This window comes from Haemorhous mexicanus, chromosome 2, assembly GCF_027477595.1.
Source record: "Haemorhous mexicanus isolate bHaeMex1 chromosome 2, bHaeMex1.pri, whole genome shotgun sequence".
Taxonomy (NCBI): domain Eukaryota; kingdom Metazoa; phylum Chordata; class Aves; order Passeriformes; family Fringillidae; genus Haemorhous; species Haemorhous mexicanus.
Window position 1 is genome coordinate 91185380 of NC_082342.1, and position 15945 is coordinate 91201324.

The 15945-nt window shown below is 38.2% G+C and overlaps 1 protein-coding gene across 18 annotated transcripts in view; it reads right to left on the reverse strand.

The window, feature by feature from the left end:
* INPP4A (inositol polyphosphate-4-phosphatase type I A) overlaps positions 1-15945 on the reverse strand; it is a 112081-nt gene that overhangs the window by 37410 nt on the left and 58726 nt on the right. For 13 of the 18 annotated variants that reach the window (XM_059839472.1, XM_059839467.1, XM_059839471.1 and 10 more), the window contains 9 exons: positions 11025-11087; positions 8469-8687; positions 7597-7641; positions 6019-6137; positions 5787-5903; positions 4726-4805; positions 4190-4343; positions 3240-3330; positions 2420-2567 (listed from right to left, as the gene is read on the reverse strand). In XM_059839472.1, the coding sequence (XP_059695455.1) occupies positions 2420-2567; positions 3240-3330; positions 4190-4343; positions 4726-4805; positions 5787-5903; positions 6019-6137; positions 7597-7641; positions 8469-8574 (860 nt within the window). In that variant the 5' untranslated portion in view covers positions 8575-8687; positions 11025-11087. The remainder of the gene's footprint in view (positions 1-2419; positions 2568-3239; positions 3331-4189; positions 4344-4725; positions 4806-5786; positions 5904-6018; positions 6138-7596; positions 7642-8468; positions 8688-11024; positions 11088-15945) is intronic. The other 5 variants (XM_059839476.1, XM_059839478.1, XM_059839481.1 and 2 more) reach the window with 1 other exon arrangement.

Here is a 15945-nt window from a genome sequence, read left to right on the forward strand (position 1 = left end):
TGTATTATTTGGAATAAAGGAAGAAGGGGGAAAAATAAACAAGTCAACATCAGACACAATTCAACAGCACGTTACCCCAGAAAAGGTAGAACAATCATCTGTCAAAAGGATCCAGCAGTTCTTTTTGCAAGTCTCTCAATATTCCTAATTCCATAGTTTTAACCAATTGTCTGTGTATAATTCAAGACAGCATTTCACTGAGCAATTCCCACTCCACAGTACTTTGGATATTATCAAAAAGAACTAAATTTCCAAAAAAACCATCAGATTGATTGCCAACAGGCAACAGCATAAAGTATATTTATCAGTGACCTAGATAAAGACACTTCTAGTTTCATCATAAAACCTGCTTTCTGCATAAGATGCTATTATGATTACCTCGTCAAACTCCCTGCTCAAAACCAGCCATGCATCTGAGCCCTGGTCTTCCTGAAGTAAATTCACACCTTACCACTTCAAGTTTGCTTGTTTGTCCCTTAGAGCCAAGACAGCAAGGAATATGGATGCTATAAGTAATGAGGCAGTCAAAACATCACACCCCCAGTAGGTGTTTCCTTTCAAAGGGCTCTGGCCCAGAAGAGTTTTATCTAAGAGACAGCAATTGTGATTATCCAAGGGCATTTTAAAAGTCCCCAGGATGTGAAGACAGAAACAGCTGTGCTTGTGTAGCTGTCATTCCTCTGGGCTGCAGCCCTGAGAATGGAGAACAGAGCACTTGGTCAAATTTGAGCAACTCTATGAATACAAAGTGTGATTGTGCACATTATTGAGGGTCACCTCAACTGAACAGAGACAAGGGAGCCTTTCTCAGTAATTACACAAAGGCCTATTTACCTTTGAGCCACACCACCCAGTGGACATATGCAAGGTCATATTAACAATCACCTGGGCTGTTATTAACCTGAACCTGTTTACAACAGGCCTCCACTAATCTCTGCATGATTTTAGCAAGAGCCTCTGAACAGTCACATTTTGTGGCCAAGGCCTCTAACTTCACTGTCTACAGTCTTAGAGAAAGACACATCTTTTTGCTCATTCACCCTGAATTCTCCTTATCTTCAAGTCCTTAACCTACATCCATCATACATGGCATCTTATGGATAAGCTTGCCATCTCTTCATTTTTATGGTTGTACCTCATAATGAATGGGTGTTTTTAAACCTACTGTGAGGAAAGCTGTAGAGAAACAAAGATACAAAATAAAAAACAAATAACTCATGACTCAATGTGCAATGGCATACCCTAGCCTGCTCCACCAACGTTGTAGTAGGATAGCTGAACAAGATGCAGCATTCAATTTCTAGAATCTAAGCACACACCACTAAAAACATAACATCAGAAGTTCAGAAACTCAATTAGCTTTCCCATGCATTACAAAAAGTCTCTGCCATCTTCCTGTGAGAATTTGTCACTTTCACAAAATATGAAAATATACCTACAATGAATGGATTAACCCATGATTTTATTTCACAATATCCCAAAGGAACTGAAATGTCCTAATATACAATGATGAGAACACTAGTTAGTATTCATTAAGGTCAGACTTAGTTAAGGTCTATAGGATTGGATTCAAATAACAGTCAAAATAAAAGCCCAATACTCAAAAACACAGCTAAAATGCTTTAACATTCCAATCTTGGCCTTTACAAAGAGTACATAAAACATTAGATTTGCAAACCACAGCCTACAAATGTAGGGAAGAAATACTCATAAAGGAATATGTTGCCTGGAAGAAAGTTAATTGCTTCAAAAATAAGCAAATTCAGGATAAACCTACAAGATGCTTAACAGATTTCTCCCTCCCACCTCCTAAAACGAGGCAATGTCATTATTGTACTACAGCATTTCCTTTTACTTGCTTTTATTCTGTTTTGTTTTCCATTCAAAACTGTGGTATTGTTCGCAGGGGTCCCAGGATGAGGGAAGAGACGAGAAAGTTGACTCCATGTTCCAGAAGGCTTGATTTATTATTTTATGATATATAATATATTAAAACTATACTAAAAGAATAGAGGAAAGGATTTCATCAGAAGGCTAAGCTAAGAATAGAAAAGGAATGAATAACAAAGGCTTGTCTCTGACCGAGACAGTCTGGGCAGGTGAACTGTGATTGGCCATTAATTAGAAACAACCAGATGAGACCAATCACAGATCCACCTGTTGCATTCCACAGCAGCAGATAAGAATTGTTTACAGTTTGTTCCTGAGGCCTCTCAGCTTCTCAGGAGGGAAAAATCCTAAGGAAAGGATTTTTCATAGAACATGTTGGTGACACAAAACTACTTTTCTGACTCTCAAAGCCATTTCTTACCTCACTGAGTGGTCAGTGCATTAACACAGATATATTTATGCCTTTGTAACTCAGTAACAGCCACATCACTGCTGTATTACTGCACATGTAAACCATCTCAAAACTCACCTTGCTGCATCTTCCTCTAGAAGCAGCTTCACAAATTGTCTAGGGATGTGCAGTGACAGGATGCTCTCTGCCATCTGCTCCAAGATTCTCAAGTGGTTTCCATCGGTGGTTGGGAAACGATACATTCGGCAAATGGCACCACCAAACACTAAAGAATTAAAACCATGTTATTTAAGCCTAGGGTTTGACTTAAAAGTGTACAAAGTCTCTTCTTTCTTAAAGTAAATGGCTTCAGTTCACTAACACGCTGAAACACCCTGCTGTAAAATCTGCTTTAACCAGGCATCAGTCTACTTTTGCAACCATGGTCATTCTGCAATGGCCATTCTTCAAGTGTTTGCAGGAAAAGCCTCCACTCCAAATGACTTACTACATTGCTAAGGAAATTAAATTAAATACATATTCACCTTTTAAAATGCCTTTTTTTGGTCTATGTACCATGCATCTTCCTCTCACGCAATCATTTGCTGGAAAATTAACCCTTCTGCAAGATTCTTTTTTTAAAGCAAATTGCTTTCCTCTGTCCCTCTCCTCACCCTGCAACAATTGTTTAGCAATAGACTATGAAATTGCATGGAAAATGTTATATTATAGTCAATCTAATGGCAAGAGTTTGCTTCTGCTGTTTTTACAATACAGAATTGTGCACAGGATAAAATGATTTATTCTGGGATGACCCTCAAAGGACTGCTCAATCAGCAGCCTGCTCCTATTCAAATGAAACATCTGCTGAATTGCCCTGGGGCCACCACAGGCACACAGGGAAGATTAGCTTTTATTGATACCAAAAGCTTACTTGTTGCAGCCCAGGGCAGCTTACCAGATTTCAGCAGTGCATCCTTCCGCAATGAAGCATATTTGGATCTGATTCCTAAGGATTCTGTTAAACTTTCATCAACTGGCAACACAGTCTGAACAAAAACAAAAAACAAGAAAAATCAGAAATTGTAAAGAATGAAACTTCAGTGATCAAACAATATGCAGTGATGACCTATCAGAAAGACTTCAAAGAAATATTCAACTCCACACATGCTTTAAATACATATTTCAAATATTTTTACTGTGGATAAAAAATATTGCAGGCTGGAATAATAAATCCCAAGCATTCCTATTTACTTCTACTGCACAGTTCAAAATGCCACAAAAATTTTCATCCAGCCTTTCAATTACTTATGCTAGCACAGCTCCAGAGTCCTTACAGGTACTACACCAATAGGCATGAACAGATCTGGAGGATAAAAAGGGATTCTTATGGACAATGTGAATATAATACACATATAAAAGTGTAATGATCACCAGGATACTCAAACCACAAGCTTTACAGAATTAAATATATGTCTAGGCTCAGAAAGTACTGCAAACATCTGCTTTCAAACAATTCTGGGAATTCCCTAGCATCTTCATTACAGTTTTGCTTAATGGTACCTACCAAATCCACAATGTGAAATAAAATACCACATGTCTCTGAAACTGGTTATCCATACACCAAATGCACCAATGAACAGTACCAGAAGCCTCTTAAAGCTTAATAATTTTAAACTAAAATTTTTTTTCCCAAGACTTTTAACCCCACACATGACCACCAAGAGCTTGGCAAATCTCAGAATGGCTTCATCACCATCAGGCTGCTTTTTACAGTAATTTGAAAATGTAAAGCACTACTAAATATCAAGATGGACAGGAAAGTTGATGGCAGATGTCAACCTAGCTTATTTCAATGCAGGCAATAAATCTGCATTCTTCTGAATTTGGTCCAATGCTCATACTCACCCTTCCATTAATTGTATCAGGTGATCTTGTCACTGGAGGCCTTTGGTCAGATTTTTCCTCCATCTGCCATCCAATAACTGTGATGTTACCAACACGGTCACTTTCAGCCGACCTGCAACAAATACTCTGCGTTGAGATTTTTTTGGAGGAGGACCTGTTCATCAACAAGGAAACACTTATAAAAGGATATTAATCTTCAAACTTCAAGAACATTTTTAACAGGAAGCTTTTCCACTTCATTTGGAATAATTTTATAATGGGTTAGTGAAACAGGAGAACATTCCCCTTATTCCACAAGGATGCTGCATGGAATGAAGGCAGCCTAGATAGTGCTCTGTGCTCAGCTTATACATTTGAGGGTAACATGACAATGAGAAGAAATGCATGTATTCGCACATTTTGATAATCAGAATATACTTGATATCAAAACAAGGGAGTTTAATTAGGTCCATTTCAACTTATGACATAAGAGGTTTTCACCTCATCTTAAGCATGTTTGAAGAATTAACAGTCAAAACAAGGAAAATATTACAAACCTTAGTGTTATGTGCAACCTGTGGTACTTCTCCTGAAGAAGATCCTTTACAGTGAATGTCCCAGAACCCAACAAATACATCTGAAAGAAGATGAGTTCCAGAATTTTATTTACAGTGAGCAAAGGCATTGGCCACAGCACTGAAGTGCAAAATACAAGTGCATACTAGACCAAGAGCAAAACCAGAACTAAATATGCCATATACAACTAATGAAAATCTCTTAAAATTTAATATATTTGATAATTTCTACAAGTTTTTCTTCTACTGGAGGACAATATGCATTTTTGTTTGTCTAGGATATTCATGGAGGCACCTCTATATATAAAAGCTTAGGCCAAGCAATTCAGGAACACTGAAAGCAATGCCTGAACAGGGCTCAGGCTGCATCCTTGACCCAAATTTGTCTCATTGTGAAGAACTTACTTCCTCTGGAAATATTCATTTTTCCCTAGAGCTTCTCCATGAAGCACTGAACAGACAGGGACAGCTCTGGAAGAGCAGACACATCGGGCCTGAAACAGTATTCTGGACAACAGTGGGAGAATAAATGGCCTGTATTGCCCAAAAATCAAAGGAGCAACATGGGAGTGCTGACACTTAAAGTTTTTTTTTCAGTAAAGTAACAAACCTTACCCCTTAACAAAATCTAATGTATCAGGGCAGGGCGATTCCTACAATTTAGGTGCTCTGTTCCAAAGGACAGTTTCATTTTGGGATTTTGGCACAGGCTAGAAGCCTCAGTTAGGGATCAGTTAGATCTTATTCATTATATGGTTTGCTAAAGACGTCACAATGTAAGAGCACAAGTGACAGGACCTTTTTAATTTAAATCCATGGATTCCAAACTTGCTGCAGACAAGCCTTATTTGAGAAAAGTGGCAATGCTTCTCACTCTGCCAAGACAATCTCATTTGTTCCTCCCTTCCCTACCCATCTTGCTTTCTGTATGATCAGTGCTGCTATCCCTTTGTTTTCTTCCACAGAAGTTACTAATTTTATCTCTTTGCCTCTCATTTCCTTGCTTCACTGACTGGGCAGGCAAGAGAATAAAGAAAACTTACTGTTCCCTGAGATCTATCTTTGACGTCATACACGGAGAGTTTGATTTGTGTCATTTGATTGATAAGAGAGTCTTGGAAAAAGGCAATGCTGCTTAGAAAGATGGGATTACTTGTTCCCTGTAATCATAAACAAAAAGCCAAAAGTTAATGGAAGGTGATATTTGTTAGGGAAGAAATTATTCCTGTGTTAGCTTTGATTTTAAATGTAATTTAGAAGTACCTCAGCACTCACCTCAATAATTTCTGTCTGTGCATGCTTTGTCCAGAATGCCTGGGGAGGCGTAGTTACACTCACTGCTACAAAACTATTTGGTTTTCGATCTAGCGATGGAGTTAGCAGCTCACTGCAAGCTTTAGGTATGCAACAGATAAAGAAATTTAGATTCAGGATCTTTTTCATATTGCTGCAAGACTCTACATTTTTATAAAACCACATTATACACCCTGAGCAATCAAACCACAAAGGGCTTAATATTCATTCTATCACCACGCTATAAAAGCAGACATCACTCACCTTTGTGCACGCAAACAGTAAACATGCAATCAGCTCAGTCTGGCTCCAAGCTCTAGGGCTGCAATTTAAACTTGTTCTCTTCTAATACATGCCTATCCACCCCTTGGCAAGCTCATCCTAACAGCCCACATGCAGGTTTTCCCCTGGGAATCTCATGGCCTGGCTGCATTTGATTCGAAGCCACGCTCCATTAAGCCCATTATCAAATGGCATTTGCCCAGGGACAACCAACAGAAGCGCCTGAACATTGATCAAGCAGCACTACTGAGGAAAACCAGCCTGTACTTGTAAGATGGCAGCAATTTATTTCCTCTAAAATGTGTTTAACTGCTGGGAAAAGGACAGTGGTGAGTAGGAAACAATTTCCAAAAATTTCCATGAGTGACTCTACACAATTACATTAAACTTCAGAGCCAAATTCTATCTGGCTAGATACAGGTAGCTACAGTGTGGTCCAACTCAGCTTCAGCCTCGTGCAGGAAGTAAATTCTGAAATTTAGCTGAACAGCTTTGTAATTCTAGACATTTTTAATTTATCTGAAAATAATTGAAATACCTCATTCAGCTCTGAGAATGCTTGTTAAGATTATTATTCATAACACAATTACACACAACTGAGAAAATTTTCTAATTTTTCATTAGCCTACTGTTATGAGCATAACTTTTCAAATAATAGTCCACTATCAAGCCAAGAAAAACATCCTGCAGTTGAAAATGTGGACTGAATTTTCATGAAGAAAATATTATTAATTCATTCTTCAAGTGAGGTGAGTCAATGCACAAGCTTCTTGTACAAATTCAACCATCTCACAATTCAGGTCACTTCTGCATCTTGCATTATCACTTGACAGCAAAAACCCCAGGAAAGAAGTTAGGTGTAATTCACAATTCTGAGAAACCATTCTGCCCTAAAATGGTGTTTCCAGCAAATCTTCAGTTTGCTTGAAGACCTGAACTGCTGATTAACTGACAGTGAAGGGAGTTTCACTTCATCTTCACATAAACAAAGCAAACATTTAATAATAATAATATTCACATAGTAAACATTAAAAATTTTGTAAGACTAATGTTTTAGTTACAGATTTTTAAAAACTTCATAAAATGAAACTGCTGGCTGCTTATCAAAAGATACTGTACAGGCAGCACAAAAACTGCCATAAAAACACCTACATAACAATAAGAGCAAAGGTGTAAACCTTACTATATGAAATACACTTCAAAATCAACATTTACAAAATCCCACACACATTCAACAGCATGCATTATCAAAACTAGCATAAAAATCACTAAGCCTACCTAAACTGAACTCTAAAATTGGCTCATCTGGATCCTGAATATTGCCTGTAAAACAGAAAATTACCACAAGATTAGCCAATTCACATCACTGCCATGTGAATTCTTTCCCGAAGTTGCAATCACACAGAGAAAGAAATTACATTTTATACAAAAAATATTTTTCTTTAATTCAGTCAGCCATGACTGGTATCTAAAACATTTATATCGTAATCCTTGGTATCCAATAATTATTTGGAAAATCTGGGATGATCTCAGTTTATAAAACATATTAAAATATGTAAACCTATATGAGATTATATGCAATATGGGAATAGTAAATGCTTAATCTCAATAGAAAACAACAGGATTAAGGCCTGAGCCACTATTAACTCCGAATTATTAAATCTGTGGTAGTTAATAGGACAAAATTTAAAAGTACCTGTCTCTCTCACTAATGAAAGCAAGCCTCTGAGGGTTAGAATCCTAATTTAATAACCATAAAAGATAAATGAGACAAGTCTCAGCTTCCTGAACTCTCTTGAAAATTTTATACAATGTCAAACAAGGAGGTTGCCAAGACTCTTTCTAGACCATGACATTATTTTGTTATTTTCTCCCCATTGCTTATTTTTGAGTGACAAACATAACTACGCAAATTCTAACTTATTCTTTTTAATCCCCCTCTGATTTCAATGTTTTGTCTATTTCAAAAGTAGCAAATTCAAGATTTTTAGAATTTTTTAGCCTAATTCCTTTATCTCATTACCTCCAGATAACCAGACAGATCTAAATCTTCGAGCAATTAAAAGAAAAAAAAAAAAGCAACAACATTAGCACAAGGCAGATTCTGGAAGAAGCAGCAACAGAGCAGTAGCTGCCAGGAAGGTACAAACCTGTTAGAGAAAGGCCAACCATGTCAGAGGTGACATCAATGGTGGAGGCCCTCTGCACGGTGCGGGACTTGGCACCATGGCGGGGGCTGTGTTCTCTTGCTGTCATTTTCTCATGAAGAGCCCTTCTTTTCTGGCTGCTTGGCTTTACTGATGTTTGTCTCACAGAGCAGCAGAGTGCAGCAGGTTGTCTCCAACTGCTATTCCTCTAACATTACCATGCTAAACAGCAGAGAAAGCAAAAACATACACCAAAATTTTAGGCCATTATCAGCTACTGTTATTTTCAACAGCGGCAAACCTACTGCCATAAAATCATCTCAGGTCATTCAAATAAAATGCTCAAGGCAGATCCAATGCAGAGTAATTCCATTTGCATGAACTCCACATCTGCAGCATTTTACAGCAAATTGTTGAAAACTGGACCACATGCAAGAAAGCTTTTCTGTCAGAGAATGGGGCTTGAGAGAGACCCGTTAACAAACCAGCTGCTCTTCTCCTTTGTCTAAGTTATTAAACCATCCTTAATGAAGTTTCCTGGTTTCTACTCCCTGGGGAGCACAAGTAAATTTATCAGATGGGGCCTGTGTCTGCAGAGGAAGCCAAAGGGATAAGGACAAAGGGACAACAGGATGGTGGAGTGCAGAACAAAAGGGCAGGAAATGTTGTCAGTGTCAGCACACTGTGTTGTTCTAGGCTCTACTGCCATGAGAAAGGGATAATGAAAACTATAAATAAAGCCTACTGGGCCAGAGAGAGGTTGAAATTCTGGCATGGTGGTGGAAAGAAAAAGCAAAAAGGGATGCCTGCTGATGTGGCAGATAGCAGCATTTGTGTTCCCCTCCACCCCACACTTTTTTGGACTACAGACATCCATGCCAGTCCTTCCCCTCACAATGCCTACGAAGTGAAAAATTACAGTAGGAAAGAAAGCCTACAGCAAATTTGGTTATGATTTTAAATGTGAATGTTCCTTCAATCAACCATGCTAACACTGCAGTTATGGAACTTTTTTATTTGTTTCATAATCTTATGACAAACACTATTAATTTAGAAAGTGAGGAGTAGAATCTAATAAACCGGAAAAGTACAAATAGAGTAACTAACACCTTCCCAGCAGTCTCTTATTCATTCTATAAAACATTTAAACCACACTGCAAAATGGGAGAATATTTATTTTCCTTTTAGGTTGATGGACCTAACAATGAGCAAGATGCATTCTAATTAAATAGAGCACCTAGCTTACATTTTGTTCTAAAACACCACTTCAAATCTGTCGGAAGGCCTCCAAAGGAACATTCAACTGCTTAACTTAAGTCTCTGAATTTAATTAGTCAGCATATTCCTCTGGAGGATTTCAAAAGAATCTTTCTCTCTCCATGGGGTATTCAAGCTTCTTCTTAACTATCACTGCTTCACTGGACACCAAAAATTCAAATGGAAGTTAAGCATGTAAGACAACTGAACTGAACACAGCCCTGGACATCTGCATCAGCTTAGAAATTAGATTTTAAATGAGAAGCTCATTCTAGAGAGGAAAGAATTTGGACTTTGCCTACAAAATAAGCCAGTCTGCTACCACTCAGAACTAAGAATTTGATTCAAGTATATAATATGTCATAAGTCAATTCCAAATAGGAAAAAATTTTTTTTGAATGGTAGAAGCAGAAATTGAGATCTCTGAACATCCCATCCCCAAAGATCTGAAACTCAGTAACAGCATATAAAAAACAACACTCTGTCTATAGATATAATTTCTGACAGCCAAATATTAAAGCAGGCAGATTTTCAATGCATATTGAATAGTTGAGGTTGGATAAATTCTGGAGTTTATCTAATCCAATCCTCTTGCTCGAAGGAAGCTTCTCAGGACTGTGTCCAGTTAGTTTTGGACAAGAATGTACCTCTCTAGCCAACCTGGTTGTTCCAAGGTTGGATCACCCACAGTAAAAAAGCTTTATTGTATTTATTAATGTTTAAGTGGCTAGTGAATAACCAAACCTTTCTCAAATAGTACTGAATGTCCTAGTAGTCATTCAAATAAAATTTCCACCAAAATTCTTTTACAGTTTCCAGGGCTTTCCATTCTCCTATTTTTTTCCCTTCTTTCAGCAATAGGTTTTCCTTGGCTTGTTCTTTATATAATGTGATGTTTAACAGTCTGTAAGTCCATTAAACCTAACTGCCTGATGAAAAGACCTACAAAACGTACTTGCAGAGATTTAGACAGGATGCCACAGGCCCTTCCCCCAAAATCTACAAATAACATATTAGAGAATAACTAACATGTCCACCAAGGTACAGGCCAGATGGTAATTAGAGCCCGGCTGCTTTTCAGCTAAAATCTCTGCAATTTCTGACATCCTTAAAAAGGTTCAGTCCTTGATAAATTAAAAGAAGGTCAGATATTTAATTTGTTTTGAAGCTATTTGTATTTAAATATTACTGACTGTAATAATTTTCCCACGTTCTCTAAGACCTCAATGATTCATTTAAATTGCAATATTAATTTATGTTCTAATTATACATCTTTACATTACTTACAAGGATCATACTTACAGAGGGCTCTTTTCCTTATGTGGGGAGGGATTTTGTCTATCATAATATAAGTTAAATCCAGATCTAAAAAAATAAACAAAAAAATCATCATAAATTCACAGTCTTTTTATACTGCATAAATCACAACCAGTGGGCAGGTACCATTCTCAGATTAACTGTAAATGTAACTTCTGATTACCAGTGCTCACAATAAAGTTTACTGAAAATAAAAAGATTGTATGATCTTCTACTGGACCTCACAGAGCATTAGTCATGGCAATACCAGGCCAGAGCAGGAGCACAAAGAAACAAGCTTATGCTGAACAGGACTGACTTCAGGTCAGCGCTTGGTGAGTGGGTAGAACAGCTGTAAGAAATATATGTAAACATGTTTACCAAAAGGCTTGGTGGTATTAAGAAAACGGAATGTATATGATATGCTGAGTTTAAGACAGCATTTGTTACTATGCTTGCTTTTCTACAGCTAAACTTCCAAAATGTTGTTTGGAAGAGCTGTAACTGTTACTGTCACGAGAGAAGATCCTGTGTCAAAATCAGAAGTTCAAAAGATCAGCATGTAGGTCTCTTATTCCATTGGGTGAATATACTGTGTGAGGGAGGCTTCTGCATTTGGCAATGAGTATACAGTAAAAGCAAATTATTTTTAAGCTTACTACAGGTTAAATGAAGGTTTATATTTGAAAATGCCACCATCTCATTCAGGTACATTTATATTAAAAGGCTATGTCTTTTAAGATCTCCCATTTATCCCATATTGCAGTAAAAGAAAATGGGAATTCCAGTCTCAGTTTCTTGATTTAATCACCAGCCCTACCAATTACCCAAGACTGCTTTAGAATTTAACAGGAGCTCTTATCACTTACAGAAAGATATTATCTCACCTAAAGAACATAGGAGGCAGGTGTCTGATCTCAACTCAACACTCAGGTTCTCTCACTGTGAGACACAGGCACTTCAGAGAACAAGTCACTCTTTTCCAAGGTAGGTGGGATGAGTCACCCCATGGAGATACCTCTCTCTAACTATAAAAATTATTTAGATGACTCACTTAGCCCTGCTGCAGCTGGGCAAACTGGATCCCTCCTACAGTTGTGCTAGCTCAGGCAGGGCTGAGTTCCCTTTACTCAATGCACAGCCAAACGACAGGTGCTCTCATCCCTCTCCTAAATTACAACTGCTTCAACAATTACAACATTATGATCATGTTTTTGAGAAAAACCAAAGGAAATAACATTCTTACTAAATTAAAGGTTGTATTAAGAGATCACATAGTTTCCTTAGATGGTACCTGTCCCTAAATGGACAGTTTCCAAAGGCTGGTACCACTCAAGCAGACAGCAATGCCAAGGCTGATGTAATTCATGTTGAGGCACCCTCTCCTGGAGATGGCATGATTTATCTACACATAGCCTTTGGCTTTACTCTTACTAAGATGGCAGACAGTGGAAGTTGGCAAATTGTGCAGCTTTGCACTTCATGAAGCTTTGCTGTAAGCCCAGTTTTCAACACGATAAGCTGTTGTTGAACTCCAGTATTGGTAAAGGCCACATCCACAGTTCAGAAAAGGCTTCTGAACAAGCCTCCCTTCTGTTATGTGAATATTTATTTGTCACTCTATTAGCACAAAAGTGTATGACCTGAAGAAAGGATCTTCATCTGATGCCACTTCTGCCCTGCTACCCTCAGACCTGCCAGTTAGCTGTGGAAAGCAAATGTCATCCTGCTCAGCTACGTGACCTTGTGTCTTCTGGGACTGAAACTTTAGGACATTTGGTCTCACTCTGCTTGCAAGATCTCAAGCAAAAATGATGATTATCTCAGCCCCAGAATAAACCCCTGATTATTAGTTTATACAGCTGCAAGCTAATATTCTCCTCACCCCACCAACTGTTTTGGCAAAAGGCTTTGGTCTGTCTCCTTGAAAAAAAAGTCTCCTACTGAACTTCCCCTTGAAATAAACATGTGAGGTGAGATTAAACCTTATTTCAGCCTAACATCCATTTTTTTGATGCTCCTTACACAACTGCAGAAAACAGGATTTTTCCAATTCCCACATCAATAAGCAGGAGAAAGAGGATACTCCAATTATTGACTGAATTGAAGTCTACTTTGAGACTGTACTTTTCTACAGCTATAGTGCTCTAGGCTTATGGCATTGGATCAGGTAAAGAGGCATACCAAAGCAAAAAATGCAGCAGCAGTGGAAGGCTAAATGTTACTATATATAATATAATACAATGTTATATATGTTATTATGATATATCTAAATGAAGAGAATAATAAACAAAAAGGGAGAGTGTGACAGTTTCCTTAATGCTTTTTAAAAAAAACAGCCGAAGATGTAATCCTACTGAAAGTTTACCACCATCTCCAAGAGAGAGTGAAAAAGCAGTTGTGGGTTACTTGCTGAATTGCAATCAGTTTTAGAGTCTCAAGGCTCTCCAGGCTGTAAGGACCATTCCCTGAACCTTTCCAATTGGGGTTCTTGTTCCTGAAAAATCCATTTTGAAACATCAAGAGGGCTCCTTCAGCCAACTGCATTCTTCAAACAACATCTTCATAAATATTTTCTCTGATTGAAAATGTTCTGACGATACACAAAATCATAAAAGTGAATATTGCCCAAAACAGTATTTTGGATCTACAGCATGGCCTGGTTTCCAACTAACATTCCATTAACCACATAAATATGGACAAAATAATGGAAAGGAAGAAATGCCTGATTATGCTAAGTTATGAACATGTTGCCTTTTGTGTAAGAGCAACATCTCTAGTATAAGTAGCATGCAGGGAGTGTTTTATTATTTATTTATTACTTCCAACAATAGAAAACCTTGGTAGTGAAACTAGATTTGACATGTTGGCTCAAACCCAATCTTTCAGAATTCCAGCAATCCACCTCCAACAATTGTTTCAAAGATGATGCAAGGAACTTTATTAGCCAGGCAAGGATCTGAGGTGAAGGTCTGGATCAACCCTATCACTCATGGCCGCAGAGGCAGCCCAAGAGCAGAGCATCAGCTCAAAGGACACCAGCTCCCAGCTAAACCCTGCTAAGACCTTCTCCAATTAAGAGCTATTTTCTTTACAGTCTGACATGCACTTCACTCTTCTGTCTCATTTAATGAGAAAATGAATGTCCTGAATCTTGCATAGGTCAAAACAGGAAAAGTCAAAGCCATGTATTTGGCACCTTGAATCAGATCCTTCCAGCCAAACTCACAGAGGCAGCAACACAGGCTATATCTACTGCAGATCCAAAGGCTGACAACAGTTTCAGTCCATTCATTCCATGATCTAGGCCTTGGGAAGGCAAAAGAATGCAAGTGATGCCAGCATCCAATACGAACCTTTGCCTCCCACTGACATTATTTCCCCACAAAGACACACCTGGCAGGTGCCAGTTTGTCAGCCCCACAAAGAGGCTGTATCTCCCCCTTCAGTCTGCTTCTTAGGTCCAGGTTCCCCTCATAATCTGGGTAAATGTCCCCTTCTCCCAGAACCTTGATTAAAATACTAAGTTTGGCCTTAAACTTTTTATCACTCTCTGAGGATTCCCTGAGGATTCTAAGTAAGTGAATAACTGCAGCAAGAAGAGGGCAAAGTCTTCCACAAGAAAATGAAATCAACTAATGCAAGATGTAACAAAGATAATTGTGCAATGTGGAAATCCCTGAATGCAACCCTTCAGTGATATTTAGATAAAAGGGCATTTCAGCACCAGGAAGTGGCTTGTTTTCTTTTTGCTTTCCTGTCCACAGATTCCACTTAGTTGCAGATAAGTTTGTAAGTCACAAAATTTATTCTTGATCCTTCCCCACTATGAACTTCAGTAAACTCAAATACTCTAAAAACCCAGTTTTACTTCTTTAATATATTTGAGTATTTTTAACAGGAAACTGCAATTTAGGCCACTTAGTTCTCTGTGCAAATTAAAACTATTTGTCTGTATTCACAACAGAAATACAATTAGCATTCTTTTTAATGAGATACTGTTTTAATTTCACTTGTCATTACAATATTTTTACTCCTTTAGTGCTTCTAGAAGCACAAAAACACACACATCCAGAGGTGGAAGTGAGAATTTGTAGCACACACGTCTGTTAGCTAAAATGGAAAAAAATATGGCTCTGTTTCACTTTGCAGAGCAGCTTTTATCAAGCTGAACACAGTCCACTGCCATGGAAAATGCTAAGTTTTGCTACAGGGGAGTTTGAAGTCCAACCCTCTCAGGCTCCTCTGTCACTTTACCAGCAGAAACTGAAACAGCTTACAAGTGGTCTTTATCCCAAATTAACCTTTACCCTCTTCACAAGAAATGTGCTGGGCACTTTGTGGTAAAGTTTCCTGTGCATGGGGTGAGTTCTCCCCTCCTGACCTGGGGTTCTCACACTGCCTACACAGACACAAGAAGCCCATGAGAACAGGGGACATATTTTCTGTTGAGGAGTCTGGACTGGAAATACTTCTCTGAGTTCAATGGTCCTTTCAACACCCTCCCAACACCTGCCTCTCCTAGAGCAGTCTTTCATCATAACCATGAAGATAACAATGCAGAAACACACTGCTCTAGCTGGAAAAAACAAACTCCCTCTCTGAGCTCCTCCTACTGCAATGAAGAGTGAGGCAGAGGGAAAAAGGCAGGGAAAAAACCCAATGAAACAAAGCCAAACAAATAAACAAACAAGCCCACAAAAAACCCCAAGCACCACCCACCCCCCCAAAAAACACAAAAAAAAAAAAAAAAAAAAAAGAAGGAAAAAACCAAATCCAAACCAAACAACCCCCCCAAAACCACAAATAAACAACAAACAAACAAACAAAACCCAGACAAAACTAAAAACAAAACAAAAGCCACAAACTACACTTTATGACCTGAAATGGAGATGAACCAGACACACATAACATTTGCTAAAGATTT